General features: G+C 43.7%; 2 protein-coding genes across 6 annotated transcripts in view; one reads left to right on the top strand and one right to left on the bottom strand.

The window, feature by feature from the left end:
* Positions 1–1,470, bottom strand: part of LOC142379120 (uncharacterized) — a 31,181-nt gene extending 29,711 nt beyond the window's left edge. Inside the window, exon 1 of one of the 4 annotated variants that reach the window (XM_075464252.1) lies at positions 1,211–1,470. In XM_075464252.1, coding sequence (XP_075320367.1) covers positions 1,211–1,455 — 245 coding nt within the window. In that variant the 5' untranslated portion in view covers positions 1,456–1,470. The remainder of the gene's footprint in view (positions 1–1,210) is intronic. The other 3 variants (XM_075464253.1, XM_075464254.1, XM_075464255.1) reach the window with 3 other exon arrangements.
* On the top strand, positions 969–17,528 carry tmem176 (transmembrane protein 176). Of its 2 annotated transcripts, none has more exons than XM_075464257.1 (7): positions 969–1,466; positions 3,400–3,528; positions 10,204–10,314; positions 11,101–11,157; positions 11,829–11,948; positions 12,461–12,577; positions 16,609–17,528. In XM_075464257.1, exons 2-7 carry the CDS (start codon positions 3,403–3,405, stop codon positions 16,666–16,668), a joined length of 591 nt encoding a protein of 196 aa, XP_075320372.1. In that variant the 5' UTR covers positions 969–1,466; positions 3,400–3,402; the 3' UTR covers positions 16,669–17,528. The 2 variants fall into 2 exon arrangements, with proteins under 2 accessions (XP_075320372.1, XP_075320371.1); XM_075464256.1 differs by having other exon boundaries at positions 975–1,466; positions 11,823–11,948.
* The last annotated feature ends 6,658 nt before the right edge of the window (positions 17,529–24,186 follow it).

Genomic DNA, 24,186 nt, shown 5'->3' with positions numbered 1-24,186 from the left:
CATTATTATTATTATTACATCTTTAATACTACTTTGTAGGAGTCATCCAGATTTAACACTGAGGAAATGAGCTGAAAAATAACAGAGAACTCATGAAGCTTCATTTTACCCCACCATTCCGACAAGGCTTTCCATATAAGGAAATGTGTGTTACTCACCAGGTGAGTCCCTTCTTTCTGTTCATGCATTTTACATGTTTTAAGACATGTGTACAGGTGTGATTCAGTCTTTAAAAGCGTAATTAAAGCCTCTCCTCTCTCTGCCTCTTATTCTTCAAAACTTGTGATGTTTGAATGATATTAAATTGATACTGAATGATGAATTAAGGGTGAAATCTACAGTCAGAGGGGAGGATCAGGTGGATGTGGGCTTATTTCAGATTGTAAAAATAAAAATAAAAGATGATGGCCCTCAGGATCCATCCATAAGGGCTGTGTTGTTACTATTCCCTATAAATCTGGTGTGTGTGTGTAACAGCTGCCATGTATGTGTGTCGGATACCGTCAGATCCTGATAATGTCATGAGTCCGTGGTCATTTTCAAAACGCACTCCAAAAGCAAATTAATGATATTCAAATAGTTTATTACACAAAAAGGAGCCACAAACACTGTTCACTTATTGATTTAAAACTAATAATAATAACAATAGGTTTTGGGTAGCCTAATATATGAAATTGGTTTTATTTGCAGCACCGGGGCGGCCGACACAGGTGAGCTGTCATTGCTGTCTGTAACTGTAATTATTAATGTTGCATATGATGCCAGCGTGCAGAAGACGCTCTGTGGAGAGCTGCTCCAGCTGGCTGCTGTGACAGGTCACTGACGCTGTGTTTCTGCTTCATCCAACAGGTTTCACACTCGCACCATTTACATTCATACATGTATTTTCATATGTGAAATTTCAGGGGATTTTGATAATAATTTATTGTAGTTGGTTTGCGAGGTAAGGCTTGAATAGGCTATTAAAGGAATTATCAGGATGTTGGGATGTTTATAAAAAATAAAACTTACCACCATAGGAGGTAAAAAGTGTCGGAATGACGGGACGTTCGATCAAAAATTAAGTGTCGCCATTCCGACACTTGGAGGTCCATGTCGGACTGGTGGGATGTAACCGTGGTCTTCAGTGCATACAGTTCCTGATTATTTCCTTATCAAGTCAATAACACGAAGCTGATTAAACTAAGAACAGCAGCAACAGGTCCTTTACCTTAAAGGGTGAGAGGTGTCAGGAAGGCTGGAGTCCCAGGAAGACGTCCTTCTGCCCAAAAGTTCCCGGTGAAAGATCCCCACACCGGATTGATGCGAGGAATGCTCCAAACCAGCAGAGGAAGTGAAGGAGGAGCTCCGCTGGATTTCCTCCAGAGATCCCAAACTCTGTGATAAACACGTCCCCTCGCGCAGCCGCCAGGACAGCAGGGAGGCCCGGGACGCTCCAAGCACTCTTATTTTCATCCAGACCAAAGGTAAGAACGAGACATTTTGTACAATGTTGCTCCATGTGTGCCTAACTGGATGATTGCTGCCGCAGACTGCCTGGACAAACCTGCGCAATGGGCCCTGATCACTTTGGACGTAACGACTGCGTAATCGATCATGCAGACAGATCGTGCTTCATGTCGCTGAGTTTAACCTTCAGTCATTCCTGCAGAGCCCCGCCAGACTGGAGCTCACAGATAAGGAAACTATACCTTTGTCCCACCAGGAGAGTTTTTTGTTTGCTCACTTTTTAGAATCAGCCCGCAGTGTGGAGGCAGCCCGTTACCCAGCCCGTTACCGTTACTCAGCCCGTTAGTCAGCCCGTTACTCAGCCCGTTACTCAGCCCGTTACTCAGGCAGAACCAGCCAGGGGCCCCTCACACATCAGTGTGTTTCTGCTCTGCATCTCCATGTCAGCTGGAGTCTGTCTCATCTTTCTGCTGCTTGCTGTCAGGGAAATATTCACTTCTTTGGATGCACTTTTCCAGCAGACTCACTCACTTCACTGTTTAATGCAAAACTTTGAACATGAAGTCCAGGGCCGTGCACAGACCTTTGGAGGGCCAGGTGCTCAAAGTCAAAAGGGGGCACATGGAGCAGGAATGTGAAACTCTCTTTTTGTTTTTGTTTTAAGGTCCTCTCCTTATGAGGCATCTCTGCAGAATGAAATATGATCGATAAACTATAATCTGATGCACATAAAACACACACACAGTGACATTTCATACTTTTTTCCAGACATATACTGTATAGCTACGGATTTGCTCCATGGTGCTGATTCATAATCAAAACAAAATTCATAACACAATTTATTATTCGTAGTGCTGATAATAAAGTAAAAAATAATGAAATTATATAGAAATCATGTATTTAAATGTACTTGGGCTTGACTATCCACGTTGCGCAAGACAGCAAGGTTATAAAAGTTATATATTTCTGCATATTATATTTAATTTGTGTGCTTACAAATGTTATAAACAAGTACTGATTTGTTTAAATGAGAGGTTGAGAAAATCACAATTCAAATTCTTCAAATTATTATTGTCATTGTTGTTGTATTTGTACTAAGATAGTCCAAAACTATTGCATTATTATTGCATTTTATTATTGCATAAAACATTTAGTGAAATAACCTATGCCTCATTGCCTCTAAAACCATACATGTAGGAAAAACACTGCAACTCACTGACAGTAAAATTATACATCTCTCTAATGCACTTTGCCTATGAGAAAAAAAGAAACCTAGAGAAACAAAAAGAAGCCATAATGCAGGCATACAGACGTACACCCCCCCCCCCCCCCCCCAGCGCGCTGTGTGGTTAAATGGCGGCTGTAACTTCTGAGAGTGTGTGCAGAGTCAGACGCAGAGATGCCAAGAAAGCCGTATAATCTGAGCTGCTGTTTGGTGCATACGCACAAACCACAGTCAGAACCTTCCCTCCTGCAACTTGCTGCCGCAGCAGCGAGGTGACCCTTGTTCAGTGGGGACAACTCTAATATTGAAGCCCTCAGCCAGGGGCTTGTGATTTTCATTTTTAGCTTGGACAAAGATATAACTAGAAAAGAGAAAACTTTGTGTCACCTCCTCATGAAAACAAGGATCAGTTCTTTATGTTTAGATCTATTATATTGGGTCCCACTGAACTGCAGTACACATCTTTAGTTTGATTTGATATTACCATGACATGGAGAAGCGATGTACAGGAATAAGTTTAAAAGTTTAATATTCAGATCTGAGTAAAGCAGTTGTGTAAATACTAACCCTCAGGACTGTGTAGAGTGCTGCTGATGGTTACTTTAACACTTGGGAGAGAGACTAAAACCAATTTACATGTATGATAAGGGAAAGCTCTTGGAATTAAGTGTTGGATGATTTATAAGATGAGTGCAGTGTATAGTGAGCTCTGCTGTCCTCAACAGGTGATGGCAGTGTCAATCTCCAGGGATCTGACAGTCCAGGTGCTGGAAGATGTGAATGTTGTGAAGCTGACTGACAGACAGCAGGAACTGCGGGCTGCCATACAGAGGGGAGAGCCCAAGTGTCTGGGGGTGAGTAACACTCTGTCTCTTTGCAGTGACATATAAAGAAAGATGGGATTCATTCTCAACAGTCTGGCCTGTACTCCTTGGTGTTTACCTTTCATATTGGCCCCATTAGCCGCATTCGGACAGAGCCGTTCTAAGAACGGTCCTCCTCGCATTCCGTTCTGATAACTGTCCTTCCCCAGGGGAACTGTTTCAGTCTGCATTCCCACATGAGTCGGACCAGGTTGGGACTGATGCGGCGCAGCCGTCTGCGACAGCGACGTGTTACTTTAGCGCCACATTCAACAACAAAACAGAACAAAACAAAAGCCGGTAAAAGTAAGGAGAGAAGAAAAAACACCACCAAGAAGCTAACATGGAGAGCGGGGAGGCCACCGTGTTCATGGTCTGCATGATGGTGATATTAATCATGGAGGATCACATGGGGCGTCTAACATGGAGGCTGGAAGAGCTCACAGAGAGAGTCAGGAGACGCAGGATGGAGCGCAGGCCATACTTCTTGGTTTCATGAAGGAAGGAGAGCAGAGCGCCGCAGACAAAGGAGACCACGTGGAGGTTTAACTTATTAAACACGCCAAGGTTGTGTCCGTGTCGTATGAGGAAACATTTCAGCCTTACAACATGACAAGGGGCGGAGCTACCAACCACCAAACACCTACATCAGATGTGTTCCTATGGAAACCAGAACAGACCCAGCTGAGGAGAAGGAGCTGAAATGGTTCCAGGAACTGAGGACCGTGGTCCCGAGTTCCTGTATGTGCGAATGCGGGAAAAAACGGCCCCGTTCCTGAAAAGGTTATAGGAACTGCCAAAGGTTCCTACAGTGGGAAAGTGGCTAATGTTGTAGGCTTTCCCTTTGCAATTGTCAAATGGAATTTTCTGATCAGTCAGCTTGTCCAAGATGACTGTAGACAGACTAAAGCCAGTTGTAGCCTCAACATTCCCAAAGCAGAGGAAGTGCTCCTTTATCTCTGGCTGTCCCTTTAAAGCCACGCTTCTGAGGATAATGGACATCTGCTCCTGGTGACTAAAGTCAGGTGTACAGTCCAAGATAATGGAGAAGTATTTTGAGTCTCTCACTTGAGTCACAATCAGCTCATTCTGTATGTCCTTACTAAGGTAATGAGCATGTGTCTCCCCGTCTTTAATTCTGCTGACATGATTTTACAAAACGTTCAATTTAGCTAATGATTAAACCTCTTTCAGAAAGTTTCCATTCCCTGGTTGGAAGAGCTTATCTGATGAGCCTCTGAATGCTCGGTTTCTTTCAGCTAGAAACTGTGTGATACTTGTGAGGCGTGTAAGGACATCTCTTTCTTTCAGCCTCCAAAGCTGTCATTTCTATGTGCTCAAGTGTTTTTCCACGACTTAATCATATTGCCTGTGTGTTCAGGACTACCCTCGTGCTGCTTCAGAATGGCGTTGATATTTCACCAGTCAGTCATTAACACCTTCTCCTATTATTTGGTTTTTTTTTTGGTGGAAAAGAGTTTACAGCAAAAACAATACACAGCCTTGTTTTTCACTGAGTATTAAAGCCAGCTCCTGGTAATCTTTTCACCATTTGACAGCCGTGTCTGTAATAATACTGGATGGAGTCCTCTTCTGAACGGCAGGGTCTGAGCTGCTTCTGATGCTTGCTGTGCACACGGACTTAACGTGGCTGTACTGGACCTGTGCTGCTGCTGGTTGAAGGTGGCTCATCTGTGCCTGTCTTATCTGGTCTGTCCCTCCACTGGCTGACTGACTGGACTCTGTGCTGCTTGTTAGGAACTTAAGCAGAGCACCTGTAAAATATAGATCAGGCTACCATTAATTCAGCTCCATCAAATTGACTGCATTTGATTTACATTCATATACTTAAAATGTAGGTGATTTAGATGATTATTTAGCCTATTTAGCACCATTGTCATAATATTTCAGGAGTTTTATTTATTCACTAATATATCTGCATCTATATTTCCCTGTGGGCTATCCAAGCAAACAAAATGAGTAAATAGTTATCCATTACTTTGTTGTAACTACACTCAGAGCGATTGATGTGACACTTAAATTACAGAAGCTAGCAAGACGCACACAGAGACGGTCTGGGGTCCTGGGCCCGTTATGTAGGTCAAACACGAACTAGCCCCGCCCCTCCCACCCGGAGAGGAGAGCTACCTGACTGCTGTCCCGCTGTTCATTTTAATTTTCATGCTGTTGATGCACATGCATGCGCTGGCAATCTGACGTGCCTCTATGAGTTTGTGGGGCCCTTTTCCACACTATGTGCGTATTGGGTAAACCGGTGCTGAGTTGATGTCACACACAGTAGACAACATGCACTGTTTCGCACTGAACGTTAATTTATTGGCTGTTTGGGTTATTCGCATTTATTTAGAGAGAAAGAAAGAAAAATAAATGTTTGGCCTTGGAGACTTCTTGATTTTTAGCCTGTTTCACAATGATTTGGGATGTGGTTTGGAACTTGTTTGTACATTCCGTGGCGCACACTCTGGGTGATTGATTCAAGTGACTCGAAAACCCGATTCACTTTAGTGAGTGACTCGTACAAACTGGAGTCAGGAAAAGGAATGGAGTTTCCCATCACTACAGCCGAAACAGTTTCCCTGTAATATTATTGTGATTGTAAAGGACTACATTTAAACTGACGCTTTTGCTGCTGCAGCGGTGTTGCACTTCTTTCTAAAAACATGTTGAAACTCGTCGTATGAGCACATTAAGATTTCCAATTCCAGGTTGGTGAAAAACGAAGTCGTCCTCCTCCCCGTTGCCATGGTGACTCGTCGAATCGGGGCTCCATTGATGCTGGCTTTTTAAAGTTGTGGTGCACACACAAAACTCAAGGTGAAACTACTCAGAGTTGACTAAACTCACTCAAATCAGCGTTTCTGGAACCGAAAACTCAGAGTTTTCTATCTCAGAGTAGATCAACTCAGAGTTCAGGAACAGACTCAGAGTTTGCTGAACCTGCTTTGTGCAACGGACCCCAGGAGAGATAGAAACAATGTAGCAATGTACTCATGCTTCTCCAAAACTCATCCTTCATATTCACAAATTGACTATTTTCTCATTTCAGCCAGTTTAACAGGTAAACTGTAATTATGACAGCATTCTAATTTCAGACCTTGCCACAAATAACCTCATATATGTGGATCCAGGATGGCGATGTGATCCCCCCAAATGGACATTTCAACATAAATTGCTCCAGGACCCAGATCTAATAACTTTTCTTGGAAAACAAATAGATGAATACTTCATGATTAATACTTACGAGACATCAGCATGGGAGGCCTTTAAAGCCTTCCTCAGAGACCAGATAATTAATTTTACTAGTTCTAAATCTAAAAAAGCCAAACAAAAACTCTGTTATTAGAGGCAAAAATTTCAATTATGGAGGACATTTACTTTAAAAACCTCTGTTCTAAGATTCATCAAGACATTCTAATATTGAAAGCACAGTACAACGAAATTTCAACCTTAAAAAACCTTAAATTAACCTTTTAAAACTCTACTCAAAGTTTCTTTGATCAAGGAGAAAAAGCAGGCGAGATTTTAGCTTGGCGCTTAAAACAACTTCAAGTTGAAAGATCTATTACCAATCTTAAGAATGAAAAGGGGGAATTCATCACAGACCTGCTGGCCATAAATGATAAATTTAGGGACTTTTATGAAAGACTCTACAGCTCTGAAGTAATTGGAGGGCATGTAGGCCAGAGCTCATTGTCACTTAGATAATCTCAATTTTCCCAAACTAGAGGAGGGTGAGGGGTCAGCGTTTGGACATGCGTGACAGTAGAGGAAATCCAGCAGGCCCAGATGGTCTGCCCATAGATATCTACAAAAAAGTTTAATCAAAAATTAGAAGTCCCCTCTTGGAAATGTTGTTAGAATCCTTTCAAAAATCTCCCTCTGCTGCCTCCTCCAGACTTTTTCCCCAGAATGAAAATAATGTTCAATAACTTCCTATGGAACAATAAACGCCCTAGGCTTCGCCTGTCTTTGTTATACCTTCCGTACGACAGAGGAGGGTTACAGTGCCCTAATTTGCGGTGGTACTTTTGGGCAGTTCAGCTAAGAATGTTTATGTTCTACTTCACCACAGATGGACCAGACATGGAGGGATATTGAATCGAACTCCCTAAATCTCCCATTCCCCAGTTATCTATACTTAGATGAACCTAAAAAATTCTAAATATCATTTTCTAATCCTATAGTGAAAGACATGATTGGAGTCTGGCAAGAAGTCAGTAAGTACTTAAAAGACAACCCCCCCCCCACCCCCCCCCACCCCCAGCTCCTTCAGACCAGGGAGAGCTGATGCAGGTTTCAAACTGTGGGCAGATAGGGGTAAAACAAGTAAAAGATATTTATGGTAACGATGGGAATATTTTAACCTTTGAGGAGTTCATTAGAAAATATAACATTAAAGATCTTCAGCTAAGGTGCTTTATCAAAACAAACCATACCCATTATATGTCTTGCCCTCCATTAACCATTCTGGAGAAATCTTTTACAAAAAATCCTTTTGGAAAGGGCATAATCTCTGAATTTTATAACGTACTGAGGGACTCTTCCCCTGATTCTGCTGATTGTAAATGTAATGCATGGAAATCAGATCTACAGGGGGAACTATCACCGGAACAATGGTGTAGCGCATATAAAGCCGCCCACACAGGGACGTGTAATACTCCATCCATCCATCCATCCATCCATCCATCCATCATCTTCCACTTCTCCAGGGCTCGGGTCGCGGGGGCAGCAGCTTGAGCAGAGAAACCCAGACGTCCCTGTCCCCGGCCACTTCCTCCAGCTCTTCTGGGGGGACCCCGAGGCGTTCCCAGGCCAGCCGAGAGACATAGTCTCTCCAACGTGTCCTGGGTCTTCCCCGGGGCCTCCTCCCAGTGGGACGGGCCCAGAACACCTCACCAGGGAGGCGTCCAGGAGGCATCCTAACCAGATGCCCGAGCCACCTCATCTGACTCCTCTGGATGCGGAGGAGCAGCGGTTCTACTCTGAGCCCCTCCCGGATGACCGAGCTTCTCACCCTATCTCTAAGGGAGAGCCCAGACACCCTGCGGAGGAAACTCATTTCGGCCGCTTGTATTCGCGATCTCATTCTTTCGGTCACTACCCACAGCTCGTGACCATAGGTGAGGGTAGGAACATAGATCGAGAGCTTGGCCTTCTGGCTCAGCTCCTTCTTCACCACGACGGGCCGGTGCAGAGCCCGCATCACTGCAGACGCCGCACCGATCCGTCTGTCAATCTCCTGTTCCATTCGTCCCTCACTCGTGAACAAGACCCCGAGATACTTGAACTCCTCCACTTGGGGAAGGATCTCATTCCCGACCCGGAGAGGGCATTCCACCCTTTTCCTAACGCCTAAGACTCCTACAATATAATTAGCTAGTGAGGATGTATACTACTCCAGAAAAACTAAACAAATTTAATTTGAATATTCCAGACACCTGCAATAGATGTGGGGTAGATAAGGGAACTTTATTTCATTGCATCTGGCAATGTCCAAGAGTGGGGGAGTTTTGGGAGGAGGTGAGACTGTCTGTATAACAGATTCTCTCAATTAGACTGGACCTGGAACCTAGGCTCTTTCTGCTGGGTCTTTACCCAGAGGGTCATAGGATTAAGCGTCATGAAAAAATGTTTATAGACATGTGTTCTCTACAAGCAAAAAGGACAGTAGCCTTATCATGGAAAAACTTTGGTAAACCCGCTATCGCTGTGTGGTTGAGGGAACTAACTTCTTGTTTACTTCTGGAAAAAATCTCTTACACTCTCAAAGACAGACAGGAGGTATTTCATAATGTTCAGGGTCGCTTCATCGATTATATGAAGGACAATGACTCGTCACGTCTGATGGACGGGCCTGGAACGGTATAGCAACTTCTGCACGACCCGCAGTTCTTTCTTCCCCTGCCCCCCTGGACTATACAATATGATAATATATCTTCTGGACTCATGATTATGTGCCTCCATAGAGGAAGCCCTCTGGCCGCCATGTTTGTGTTTCATTCTGTTGGTACTGTTGTACGGACCAAGTGTGTACTGCATGAAAAACTGGACCTGACCATGTATGTTGGTACACTTCTGCATCATTTTGCACACTTGTCCGTTGTTTTTTGTTCTTGTCTTTTTATACAGAGAAAATTCAATAAACATATTGTAAAACAAAAAAAAAAAACAGCAGAAAGAATGAAACTAAAACCCCATGCTGTAACAGAAAAAGTTTCACTCAAAAGTGGAAAACTCCAACACAAAATATTAAATCTGCTCTAATCACTCCTCTGCCTGAAGGTCTAAGTCATTCATTCACTTGATGAGGATCCAAAATCTAACCTGCTGTTATTTGGCCTTGGCTCGACTTTCACAATTCTCAGAAATATACATGTGTTTGTGAGACGCTTACTGCAAAATAACAGACGGAGCTGGGTAAAAATCAGCTTTGCTTCAGTTCTTACAACCAAAAATTCAGCAGCTGTTGTGCTGGTGCAAGACGGATGAATTTGTTAAAAAAAACGGCAGTTTGCATGTGCTTCTACCATAAGATGCACGACCTTCTCTGGATAATAATGGAATGTGTGTGTGTGTGTGTGTGTGTGTGTGTGTGTGTGTGTGTGTGTGTGTGTGTGTGTGTGTGTGTGTGTGTGCGTGTGTCAGGTGAGTCAGGTGATGCTGGGGCTGATGGTCATGTCTTACTCCATCCCTCTGCATTTCACTGAGCTCACTGAGGTGGTCGCCCTGGGTGTTCCTTGGTGGAGTGGCCTTATGGTGAGTCTTTGCTTTTCTTTTTTTTGTATACTGTATATATGATTTCTATAGTTTAGGGCTCCTGAAGAATTAATATTTAATCACATTTTATCTCTGCAGTTCATCTCGATTAATAACACAAAGTTCATTTTATTTTGAAATCTATTAATGTTACCCAAATGAAATATTTCTCAATGCAAACATGTTTTTACAGATGTTCCATTCTTATGGCTCCCTTTAAGAAGGCGGTCTTGTGGGTAACATGGCCGTGATAATACTGACAGACATAATTGAATTATTCACATTCAGCCATTCTGAGTGCAGATGGGCCCGGTTCCAGGATAACTGTTGCCCAAGTATTGGTCACTGTGTTCAGGGTCTCAGAGGGGAAAATAAAGAACCAGCTGATGCAAACTCACTGCATTGTCTCTCAGTTCCTCTTCATCACTGGACAATCAAAGCCAGTTATCAGCCAGGAGCCAGAGCACAGGATAGCTGCAGTGATGTGTTGGAGCTGATGTTTCCACTGAGCAGTCTGTTGTACATCACCAGGAAAAGCCCTGTTCATGTGTGTGTATGATGCGTGCTCAGTTTGCAGGTGTGGGATACATTTGTACCGCCCCTGGTAATTAACACTATGGTTCAGCGATCAACATCTAACTTTATAGACAACAAAGGGAGACTGGAACATGTTAGAAATGTGTTGACTTAGAGAGCCGTAATTGAAAAGTAATGAGTTACAATGCTTTGGTCAGCTGAGCAGAGGGGACTTAATGCTTCTTATCTTGTTGATGTGTGTGTTCTTAGTTCGTCACAGCAGGAGTGGTCGCTGTCATCTTGGACAAACACTGCACCATGAAGTTTGTGAGTCTACTCCAAACATGCACATCCACAACTAACTGTGCTGTAGCTTCTCACCTCATCCCTTTTAATGATGTTTTGTGTTGGAAATTGTAACGTACAAAATGACACAGGTAGACTGGAAATCCAGATTCAAAGCACTGAGAGCGGTCAGGCCGTTTTATTGGCTGCAGGATGTATAGAATCAGCAGGGAGCGAGTGATCCGAGGGCCAGGGCCAGGGCCAGGGCCAGGGCCAGGGCCAGGGCCAGGGCCAGGGCCAGGGCCAGGGCCAGGGCCAGGGCCAGGGCCAGGGCCAGGGCCAGGGCCAGGGCCAGGGCCAGGGCCAGGGCCAGGGCCAGGGCCAGGGCCAGGGCCAGGGCCAGGGCCAGGGCCAGGGCCAGGGCCAGGGCCAGGGCCAGGGCCAGGGCCACGGCAGGAGTGCAGGGTATCACAACCCAAAAGCAGTATTCAGTTGGTTTTCTGTAACAGTTAAATTCATGAAAAAACTATTTTCAGAGTATGAATACAGCGGCACTGAGACAACAAACAGTTACCATAAAAAGATTTTAAAAAAGCAAATTAAGAAGCAGTTAGTTCAGAATTTAAACTCTCTACAAATAAAGGGAGACAGAACCTGTGTAAATACATCACAGCTAACATGTAAAAAGATGAAATGTGTTTGTTCAGCTGCAGGTGTGTTTTGTGGTGAGCGTGGCCTCTGTGGTGCTGTCAGTGGTGGCTGTCATCATCTACTCTGTGGACATGGACAAGAATCCAGAGGTGTCCTGCTGTGACAACAAGCACTATGCCACAGTGGGTGTCCGCCATGTTATCTTGTAACTTTTTTGTCAATTTTTGTTTGTTGTTGTGCTTGTTTTATGTAATTTGGTTGTTCTATGTCTGTATGTTGTCATGCTTTGTCTTTTTAATTTAATTCAATTCAAGTACAGCTGTAACAGTAATCTCAGGACATTTAACAGAAAAAAAATAATAATTTAGAGGTGGAGCTGAGAGCTTCTTGAAGGATTTCATATCATCAGGGGCTTCTTCTCTGGTGACCAGCAGTTGGTTCTCTGGAGTCTACGTCAAGTTGCAATTCCTCCATCATATCTCCATAAACACTTGGCTTTGGGGTGTTTCTTCTTTTTTTGTTTTTTTATAGATTAATAAATAGTCAAATCAGAAAGCATATTGCTTGAGGAAAGAAACGCCTCCTAAGGTTCTTCTCCATTTCATAATGTTACCTGTAGTTGCATGTGAGACTGTTGTGATCAGAGCGAATTAATGAAGGAACACATTCTGTGCCTCTCCTGTCACCACAACAGAGGCTGAGCAGGGGAATCAAGTCATCCCTCCTTCTCTTCACATTGGCTGAGACTGCAATCTCTGCCATCATCTGCTTTCTTCTCTTCAGACAGAGGCGCAGCTTTGGACCATATGATGTAAGCCTTCAGTTCTTTGTTGGTCTGGTCCTCCTCTCTTAAGGAGGTTCCTTGTTGCACTCAGCTGATACATGTGTTGTTTTAAGCCTGATTCTTACTCGGCGCAACCGCGCAACTGTTCTGGCTCGAGAACCATTAATGACGTCATCGAAAGCGCCAGCCCCTTCACAGTTCCTTCAGCTCATAAGCGCAGTTTGCGCCGAGAATGCGTCACATTTGCAGTTCTCTCCAGACCAGCGAGCGTCACTGTTGAGGAAACAAGCTGAAGAACCGGACAAAGAAAGCATACACAATGCCACCTGTGGTGTCACGTCAGCAGAGGCTGACACATCTGATCCGGAATGAATTTACTGTGGGTGTAGAACTGTATATGTATCTCAGAGCTAAGCAGCTGCGGCAAAAACAGAAGAGAAGGTGGAATGTTCGTCCTTTGCAACAAGACGAACTTTGTCAAACGTTGTCCCAGTGTAACTTCATAGACGTGTCGTACAGATGTTTGTAGAGGCGCATCCTCTCGGTCACCGCGGTCTCTGCAGTGTTCATGTTTCCTTTCTCTTGGTCAGCTGTTTCCGGTTGAGCTCACGCGAAGTCAGAAAAAAAGTTGTGTGCACGACCTTGCGCCGCGCGAGGATTTTTTAGCTTGCGACGGGGGGCGTGGCGGAATTTTGGGTCACGTGACCGTTTGCGCCATTTGCGACCAGCTAGTAAGAATGGGTCAAAGCGAGTTTGCGCCAAGTAAGAATCAGGCTTTAGTCATATCTGTATGGGGTCACTTGACAAATATTCCTGCTGTTGCTTCTAAGAAAGCATTTTCAAAAAGACTATCCAATAAATGCTGGTGCAACTGGCCCAAACATATTTTTTTGTCACATTAAAGGATGTCATTAGTTTTAGTCAGTGCTAACTTCCACAACAAACACAAACCATCACATTTAACCATTTACACAAAACGTCACACTTTACATTGGTGACCCTGAACAGTTGTGTTGAAAAGCTCATTCAAAACCTCTGGGAGACCAGCATGTTCAGGATGTGTAGTGTATGTACTGTATGTGAAGCTCTCAGCTGGTAACACATCCACAACAGTCAATTCATACTGAATGCACCAGAGAAGGTACTGGATGTCACTGTCTTGTGGCTGTTGCTATGGTGATGTAGTAAACAATAGCTGATTTGAAACTAATCTTCAAGATCATTTAATTCAATTAATTTTTATTTATATAGCGCCAAATACAACAAATGTCATCTAGAGGCACTTGGATAATAAAGTCCAATTCAAGCCAATTGGAATTCAATTAATTGTAATCATAATTATTATTCATAAAATAATCCAATTCGTTCATATAGAGCCAATTCAAAAACAATTTCCTAGCTAAGGAAACCAACAGATTGCACTGAAACTTTTTTTTTCGGTCCAATCTCCTGTCCAAATTTAGTGTTTGACTTTTTGTATAATCAGAAATAACTCAGCAAAAGTATAGTTTGCAGGTAATCAGTCTGAGGATTAATCATAACCACAGTGAGCTAGCTCATTCTGAACTCTGATTAAACCTTTTTGAGGAGAATATTGTAAATAGACCATATTAGAGTATAGATATTAGAGATATTAGAGTATAAATAGAGGTTAGTGCTGGAAAAAAGTTGACCTGCTTAACAAGCAGCAGCTTCTGCTACTTTAAAACAAACAGAAGTATAAAATAATACAATAGAAAATATTGGCAGCAAGGTAAAAATTTGAATACTGAGTCAAATTTGTGGGTGAATGTAGGTGCCACAACCGTGTAAAATAAAAATCAAAGTGGTGTGCAGTGTGAGTTGGGCTGCAGGCGAAGGTGGGGGCCTTGGAAGGACAATTCCTGGGGTTACAAAGTAGTTCTGGGGATGTTGAACGTCACTTTGCTGGCAGGGAAACAGCCTGAGCTGGTGAGGTTGAGTGCTATCAACAGGATATAGTTTGGTTCACCTCCACACACAGCGTGTTCTCTGGAACCAACTCCCAGAAAGGGGCTGGACTCACACTCTGAAGTTGAGCGGGGGTGATGGTATTGGGCAGATGTAGGGATACTCACAAACCCACAGCTGGGTTCACCAAGGTGGGCGAGAGGGTCACCTCTCTGCCGCTAAAATTTGCAGGTGTGAAGGCTCTGACTGTGGTTCGTGCTTATGTACCGAACAGGAGTTCAGTACCCAGCCTTTTGGGAGTGTCTGGATGGTTTCCTGAGGGGATACCAACTGAGGATTCAATTGTTCTTTTGGGGGACTTCATTGCCCATTAAGGCAATGATGGAGTTATCTGGAGGAATGGCCTCCCTGATCTGAACCTGAGTAGTATTTAGCTTATCGTGAACCGTTCATTTTGAAAACCATGTTCGATGCCTGTTGTGGTGATAACCAGAGGACCTGCTGATAGACACTGACTGTGAGGGAAGCTATCAAGCTGAAGAAGTAGGTCTTTCAAATCAGGTTGTCCCTGGGCTCACCTGAAGCAGCTAACAGGTACTGAGTGGCCAAAACAGCTGAGAGTCATGGAAGCTGAAACTTAGGTGTATAAAATATTAGGGGAGGCCATGGAGAAGGACTTTTGGTTGGCCTAAAGTACAGACAGAACTGCAGCCTCTAGTAAAAGCAGAGGCGGAGAGCTCGCGCTTTACATCCACAACTCCTGGTGTACAGCCACACACATCATCGGAACGCACTGCACACCTGACCTGGAATACCTGGCTGTGAAGTGCAGGCCATTCAAGACAGTGAGAGAGTTCTGCTCCCTCCTCATCATAGCTGTTTACATTCCACCGCGGGCTAATGCTAAGCTAGCACTAGAGGAGCTCTACTGTCTGGTCAGCAGGCAGATGAACTCCAACCCAGAGGCAGGTGTGATTGTGGCGGGAGAATTCAATCACGTGGAACTCAAAGCAGTGCTTCCAAAATTCAAGAAGTTCATTCACTTTTCTACCAGAGACAATAACATATTAGATCAAGTTTACTGCAACATCCCAGGAGCATACAAGGCTGCAGCAGCTCCTCACCTGGGCATGTCGGATCACATCTCTGTGGAGCTGACTCCAGCATATAAACCTCTGATCTGCAGGACAAAACCATCCACCAAAACAGTTCAGGTATGGACTGAGGAGGCTTCTTCAGCCATACTTGTCATTTTAAAGGCTGTGTCCTTATGGTCTCATCTTCTGTGCTTTCAGTCTAGAGTTGAGAAACTTTAATAATAACTACAAATAACTACAAAAGTATTTACTATCTACACATCTTATAGCCCATTCCTTACAAGTGACATGATGAGCTTGATGGACAGATGCCACAAAGGAATGTAATATTGGAGGGGAAAAAGGAGCTATAGTGCCTGGAAATGCAAAATTAAAAAATGAATACTCCTCAGATACATTTGAAGGTATTCAACATCAATTTTATTTGAATAGTGACCGTGTATCACTCAGATCCTATACCATTCTGTTTGAATGAACAGACGTGTCTGCTTCTTCCATTAACAACTTAAGACTAAAATACCATTTGTGACCTGTCAAAGAGTCGCTTGTTCTCCCTGCTTACCACAGAAGAAGGACAAAGTTTGGCACTTTTGAATTATTTTGCAGTGAAATTTGAGTCAAAGCTGTTGTGTAGAAACTGTCCTTAAAGAGTGGATAAACTCAGAAAGCCTCACAGTCCTGAACTTACAGTGCTCACATTTTGCTTACTGTTTCAAAAAGCACATTGGTCATTTCCTTATTTACTCGTCCTTGGCATTTGCCTGTAGCTGCTATTTCAACACAACTGTACACTGTCAACTCCATTATGCAAATATGTTGTTTTAAACATGTCCCAACCCCACCCCCATGTATGACCCTGTAGGTGAGTCTCCCTCAGCCAATGGAAATATGTCTCAGCCCCCCCCAGCCTTAGGTCCATGTCTCAGCACTGAATGAAGTAGATCAGAATGTGCAGACGTGACTCCTACACTTTAATGTGTTTTAAAATGACCAACTTTCTGACATAACATACTCTCTCTCTTTCTTACACAGTCTCTCACTGACGCTGCTCCACCCAGCCCCACAACTGTCATACCCTCTGACCTGAACTGACCAATCATTGTAACAAGAGTCACAGAGATCTCTGCCTTCTTGTATGTATGATTTATTTACTGTGCTAGCTGACACTTTGACACCAGCGATCTGTCCGCCAGCCAAAGGACCCAAACTGAAGAACGAGAGCTGTAAAACAGGAGGAGAGGAAGCAAGTCAGTGGCAGAAATCACAACTCTTTAGCATTGACATAGCAGTTCAAGTATGCTTCACTGATGTGCAATGAGTCCTAGGAAACATGCATTCTGATAATAATTGTGTGTAAAGGCTTCAGAGGTCAACTACAGGTTGAATTCTTAATCAGTACCCTCCTCTTTTATAACACACAGTGATGACAAGCAGCTGAGGTCAGCTGCTTGTCATCACTGTGTGTCAGGTGGTTCCAGATAAAACAAGCCAGGGAGCCGGCCTCCAGACAAAAACTTTGTCCAGTAGCTAACATGCTGTCACGGCATGAGCAGCTTTTAAAACATCTGGATCTAAAGGTGTAGAAATTAAACTGTAAACATCAAAACTTGGAGGCCCTTTCATAGCGATGATCAAAACTCAGAGTAAAGATATGAAAGTTGATTCTGTAAACATGAGAAAAAGTGTTTTTCAGTAACATTTGAGTGCATGAAGAAGTGTCGGGACATGAAGTTTCAGCACTGGGTGTGCCCACACAGACTCGGACTGCATGACCTGTCTGCTGATTCTTGATTTAAACATGTTTATCGTGGCAGACTTTCTGAGTGTAGAATCTATAACACAGCACTGAACTTTTTCTGGTGGCATTTACTGACTTACTACCTATGATATTCATCCATTTTGTACAAACCCTCATATTCTTGTCAATTTTCTACGAAATAAAATCATAATCGATGAATAAAAGTTGTGGACTGGACTTTGTGAGAAGACATAATGACTGTTAAAGACAGCTGAATGAGAGGACTGTTGGAATATCAATAATTACGTTCACACAATATTGCGGCGTATAAGCTTAAAAACCAATACAAACGCCGCGGCCGGCTAAGCCATGGGGTTTTACTACTGAAGACGCGTCACGCAGAACTATTGCACGAATGGTGTTGTTTATTGCTCCATCTCACAAGCTTGTACATAAAAGGACACTTACTTCATTTGATGCATTTCACAAGCCGTGCAAGGATGCCTCTGACAGTGCTAGTTATTATTATGCTTACGTTTACATTTACGTTTACGGTCAACAAAAAGTTTTTCCTCAAGCTCACCCAGCCGCCATGATCCAAGCTCATCACTCACAGCTGAGCTCACCTGCTCATTTAAAGGAAAAAACACACCCAAAGTGCCACCCACAGACACCGGCGACAGCCTCCGCTGACGTCATGCACGTGCACACAAAATAAGAATAATACAAAGTAAAACAACTCATAATCAATGTATGGCTCCTACATTCCGGCCCCAAATTATTGCAAGGTAATAATTCACCACCATCACCATAACCTTGTAGGAGACACCAAAATGCTGAGTGAACATACAAATCAAGTCATAAAGTCCAAAGGTTCAAAAAAGAGGTCCATGACTGAATGTCCAAAAAAGGTTGAAAAAAGCCAAAAGTTCAAAAAGGTTTATATCCAAATAATCCAAAAAAGGTCTTCACTGCTCTTCTGCTTGCTGGTGATCTCAGCTCTCACCTTCTGCAGCAGAGCGAAGTCCAGACCTTTCACCAAGTGAGTGTGCTCCATGTCCCCTCCCAGAAACTTGGACTCCTGGATCAGCTGCCACCGTTTCTCTGCCGCCGACTTGTCTGTCTCAGCAGTGGGTCCGGTGGCTCAGTAGCTTTCAATTCTGCTCTGACGAACCATAAGTCATAATCCTGAGGGATAGTAGTGAGAACTGTGTCGGTTACTGATCCATTTATTGAGCTTAAATCCACCTTCAGCTTGCACCTTGACCTGATGAACTCTGGCCTCAACATCTGCCATGAGTGCCACAGGTTCTTTGCGGAATTTCGCAAGGACTCCCACCAGCAAACTTGTGAGGTCTGGTCCTTGCAGAAGTTGAGAGTTCAAAGATGTCCCTTGAAATGTGGCACCGCAATCAAAAACCACCCGCAGTTTTTTCTTTGTTGGGTGATACACCCCATGGTGCGGTATGTACCACAACCTTCCGTCACAACGGGCCAACTGCTCAGTAGGAACTCTCTCCACAAAGCCATTAGCCAGCATCCCCGACATACAGTGCACAGTGAAAATGAGTACACCCCTGTTGAAAAGTAACATTTTGAACAATATTTTAATACACACACAAGTTATTCCCAAAACGTGCATAGAGTAAGTTTAATACAACATCTGTTGAGCTTACAACAGAAAAGAAAGGTCAATAATATAACTTAAATGACATATTTGTCCATTTTTGTGAAATTATGCTGGTGCAAAAGTGAGTACACCCCTATGTTAAACTCCCTGAGAATGGGCCGTGTTGGCCCGAAATGTCATGAAATGAAAAGGCATTAAAAGGGAGGTCATCGTTGTGCGTTTCATCCTTGCCTTACATTGAAATTTTACATTTTGAGTCTGCACCAGGCTAAAAGAGACGTGTGTGAGATTTGACTGAAATCCTATGGAGAGTATCATGATCTGCTTCAGTAGTCACAGTACATGTTGACAAGCATGTTTCTTTTGGTGAAATTCAGCTTCCTACTGTTGATGGCATCCATACAGCCCCAAACCATGTCACTCCCACTACTATGCTTGACTTTAAGCATGGGGCACTTTTCTTTGTACAAATCACTTTTTACCACCACACAGGCTTGACACCATCGAAAGCAAATTTGTTTATCATTGTCTCATCAGAGACAAACAAACTAAGGATATGGATTGCTGGAACCATGTCCTGTGATCTGATGACACCAAGATGAACAAATTTGCTTTCGATGGTGTCAAGCCTGTGTGGTGGTAAAAAGTGATTTGTACAAAGAAAAGTGCCCCATGCTTAAAGTCAAGCATAGTAGTGGGAGTGACATGGTTTGGGGCTGTATGGATGCCATCAACAGTAGGAGGCTGAATTTCACCAAAAGAAACATGCTTGTCAACATGTACTGTGACTACTGAAGCAGATCATGATACTCTCCATAGGATTTCAGTCAAATCTCACACACGTCTCTTTTAGCCTGGTGCAGACTCAAAATGTAAAATTTCAATGTAAGGCAAGGATGAAACGCACAACGATGACCTCCCTTTTAATGCCTTTTCATTTCATGACATTTCGGGCCAACACGGCCCATTCTCAGGGAGTTTAACATAGGGGTGTACTCACTTTTGCACCAGCATAATTTCACAAAAATGGACAAATAGGTCATTTAAGTTATATTATTGATCTTTCTTTTCTGTTGTAAGCTCAACAGATGTTGTATTAAACTTACTCTATGCACGTTTTGGGAATAACTTGTGTGTGTATTAAAATATTGTTCAAAATGTTACTTTTCAACAGGGGTGTACTCATTTTCACTGTGCACTGTAAATGTGGTGTAGTCAGAGAAAAAGGATGGATCTTTATTTAAACGTCTTTTAAGGCCCAATGCATGCTGTACTGCAACTGTCTTATTGTTTGGCAATTTGAGGCATCTTTGTCTTAATGGCAAACCAATGCTGTAATGACCATCAGTGAGCTTGGCAGACTCCAAGACGAACTCCATGAAGCGCTGATCTTCCCTTGACAGACCAGACTGCTCATTCTGCAGGGTCTCGGGGAAATCCACTTTCAGCTGCTTCTCCCAAAGCTCATCAAGCCTCGCCACAGAGATTCTATTGACTGTGATATCTGGCTGAAAACACTGTTCACTGATCTGGCAGTCTCCTCGAAGCGGGCCAGTCACAGACCAACCCAGGATGGTCTTAGTAGCATAGGGGCCTCCATCCACTGCACGAATCACCTCCCACGGTTCCAGAGCTTGAGGTACATTAGTGCCGATCAGAAGGTCTACATCTGCGTCAATCTCTGGGATTCTTATATGTCTCAGGTGTGGCCATCTTTGAAGGTCTTTTGAGTGTGGTATGTTCCCTCGATTTACAGGCATGCTCCTTTGTGTGAACATCTCGGGCAAGCCACAAAAGGTGTCAGAATCCAACCCAGCCACTTCCAGATCAGTCAACATGTAGCTGTCCACCACCTTTTCTTGTCCCATAGTTCTGAGGAGTATTCCCAGCTTCTTACCAGTCAGATTCAGCCGGTTCATTAAGCGTTCTGTGCAAAATGAGGCAGTACTCCCCGGATCCAAGAATGCATGTGTAATGACAGTCTCCTGTCCCCTTTTGGACTTCACCTGGACAGGCAGAATAGAGAGAGCACAGTCCTGTTTACCGGCCCCAGTCAAGCCACTGGACTGCACAGAAACCACTACACCTTCTCTGGCCACTTCCAATCCATCATTTGCCTGAGTTGAGCTCTTTTGTTTTGCGTTGGAGTGGATATGCAACAATGTGGGGTGCTTAAGATTGCATACTCTACACAACAAATGTTTTCTGCAATCTTTACTCATGTGCCCAATGCACAGACACCCAAAACACATCTTATTTTCCTTCAAAAAAGACATCTTCTCATTTTGTGTCCTTTTGTCCAAGAGAAGGCAAATGTCCAAACCATGTCCAGCTCCACAAAACGGGCACACTTTACCATGTGAGCTCTCCTTATTGTTTCCAGTATCAAATTTCTTGGCAGGTGCTCCAGTCGTGGCAAAACTACTGCCTCTAGCAATTAAGCTAGCCTGAGGTTTTACCAGTCTTGTGTCTTTTCTTCCAGTCACAGGTGTATCTTGTATGTTTCCAAAAATCGGGTCACTTGCAATTTTGACTTGCCTCTCCACAAAATTCACAATGTCAGGAAATGTTGCTCGATGATGGAACTTCACCTGAATATCACAGGCCACACTCCTCCACCGATCCCGCAGCTTATATGGCAGCTTTTTCATGATGGTTTGCATATTTGTAGGCACGTTCAAGTCACTTGCAGTGGCTCCCATCGAGTTACAACATTCACGCAGCAGCAGACTGTAGGCCTGTAAAGCCTTGATGTCCTCAGCCTTAACGATTGGCCATAAAAGCACTTTATCCATGTAGGCGGCAGCTACTTTGAATGGGTCACCAAAATGCTCCAGAAGTAGTGACTTTGCCTTGGTGTATCCATGGGAAGATGGCAGATATTGGCAGCTTCTGACCAAATCCTTGGGCTGACCTCTAGTATATTGCTCGAGGTAATACAGACGGCCCTTGTGACTCTGTGTTCTTCCTTCAATGTTGTGCTCAAATCCTCGTATGAAAGTTTGGTACTGCAGTGGATCTCCGTCAAAAACCTGCAGGTCTCGCTTAGGTAAGAGGAAAAGTGACTGTTGTTCAACCAATAAAGATGTTATTTGATTTTGCCTCTCCAAAACAGTGAGAAAACGCTGCTCTGAATTATTCTCCATTGCAGATGCCGCTGGGTCCAGCTGAAGGTGAGGCAGTGATGGATGTAATGTACCTTCAGGAAATGCATGCAGACCAGCTCCAATCCTAGCAGTGGGCAGAGTGGGCAGAGCAGTCACAGCAGTGGGCAGAGTGGGCAGAGCAGTCACAGCAGTGGGCAGAGTGGGCAGACCAGTAACAGCAGTGGGCAGAGTGGGCAGACCAGTCACAGCAGTGGGCAGAGTGGGCAGACCAGTAACAGCAGCATAACTTGAGGGCAAAACAAGATCTTCAGCCCTCATGGTCGATGGCTGTGTGGTGAGCTCGGGCACAAACGCTGCAGCATCAACATTTAACTGCATTCTCTTGCTTTCCTTCAAATAGGAGTTCATCCCATCCGACCTAGCAGACCTGCGTGACACACGAGACCCTTCTGAAGCCTTTAACACGCTCATCTTAGCCATGGAAGCTGCCAGCTCTATGTCTAAATCCAGCTCCTCCTTCTTTCTTCTCAAGAGTTCCTGCTGCTCCTCCATTTTTCTCCTTTGTTGTTCCTGCTGCTCCTCCATTTTCCTCCTCAGTTGTTCCTGTTGTTCCTCCATTTTTCTCCTCAGTTGTTCCTGTTGTTCCTCCATTTTTCTCCTCAGTTGTTCCTGTTGTTCCTCCATAGCATGCTTCTCCCTCAGCAGCTTCTGACGAGCCATAAGAGCAGCTGTTTCAGCCTCAGCCCTCCACCTGGCTGACGATGTAGAGGACAAAGATTTGCTCACCCCTGTACTGCATTTCTTTGATCTCCCGGACACATTAGATACACTGTCAATTGGTCTAATGTCATCTTCAACTGTGTTATCCATATTTTCATTGTTATTTGAAACAGACCCCAAACATGGTGCAACAGCATCCTCTGCTAGTGCATCTGGGACATCTTGCATTTCAAACAGCCATTTATTTGCTTCCTCCACAAACGCAGTCTTATGTTCTCCAACACTGTGAAACCATGTGTTTTGGATTTCTTGTTCTTCCGGCGGGAGCATAGGAATCACAACACTATGAAGATGAGTTGCTTCTAAGAACAAACTTGAAATATTTCCAAGATATGATTTTACCCTTTCAGCATTGTCAGCACTTTGCATTAGGCAATTAATTTCTTTTATTACACCTTTGATCTTTCTTACTTTTGCTTGGCGCTCTTCTTGGAGCTTTTCCAATTTAAGTTCAAAAGCCTTGGGTGTAAGTTTTGTTTGTCTCTTCTCACTCATTTCATTTCCAACACTTGACTCCATTTTTATTTTTTTTATATAAATCACAAAATTAATTCAAAAAACACATCACAAAAATAGCTGCTTTACTGACCACACAGCGCCTGTGTTTCCACGTGAAAATGTACAATGCGTTGTCATTCCCTCTAACTTTCCAGTGGAGCTAAGCTAACTCAACCCTAGTCTTCTGTGCATACTAGCAGTGGGTATTTATGTACCTAAATACCGATAGTCTCGAACCAGACTGACCGTCTGAACCAGAACTACGGCGGTACTCCCAAGCACAAAGCTTCACCCGCTTGACACACGAAAGAAAAACTGCAAAAGTCCCAAACAAATAAACCAGCACATCACCTTATGTGAATATACCGCTTAGCCTAGCAGGGAATACATTCATGCATTGACAACAAATCTAATCCAAAATGTTTACTGTAACTTTCAACGGAGGCGAGTATGACGACAAATGAGTGTAGTAGCAGCAGTATTGTGAATGAATGGGCTTAGAGTCCAGCGCGCATTCACGTCTATGTTTGTAACTGTGAAAGCGATCTCAAACATCCAGCGTGTCCCGACATTACACTTAAATCTGCGCTTAAACAAAACGTTTTTGTTGACAAAATATTGCCGCGCAAAGTAAAACAACTCATAATCAATGTATGGCTCCTACACACAATATACTACATCTAAGGACACACGTGAGCGTTTCAGTTGGAGGACTTTTTTTCCATATCAGATGTATTACTCAGTGGGGATAATCAGGTTGGTGGTGATGAACCGGGTTTGAGTTTAGGGCTGTGCCTCCTTTGAACTGTAACCCAGCAGGTCTGCTGTCCCAGCTGCTCAGGAACCCAGAGAACACA

This window comes from Odontesthes bonariensis, chromosome 4 (genome assembly GCF_027942865.1).
Source record: "Odontesthes bonariensis isolate fOdoBon6 chromosome 4, fOdoBon6.hap1, whole genome shotgun sequence".
NCBI classification, from domain to species: domain Eukaryota; kingdom Metazoa; phylum Chordata; class Actinopteri; order Atheriniformes; family Atherinopsidae; genus Odontesthes; species Odontesthes bonariensis.
Note: the sequence above shows the minus strand (reverse complement) of the source record. Positions and strands in the feature narration are given on the sequence as shown.

Bases quoted from the DNA above. Each gene is read 5' to 3' on its own strand.
- tmem176 (XM_075464256.1), top strand. From the start codon at position 3,403: ATGGCAGTGTCAATCTCCAGGGATCTGACAGTCCAGGTGCTGGAAGAT. The intron at 10,315-11,100 runs GTGAGTCTTTGC...GTGTGTTCTTAG, and splicing joins CTTGGTGGAGTGGCCTTATG to TTCGTCACAGCAGGAGTGGT. The intron at 11,158-11,822 runs GTGAGTCTACTC...GTGTTTGTTCAG, and splicing joins AACACTGCACCATGAAGTTT to CTGCAGGTGTGTTTTGTGGT.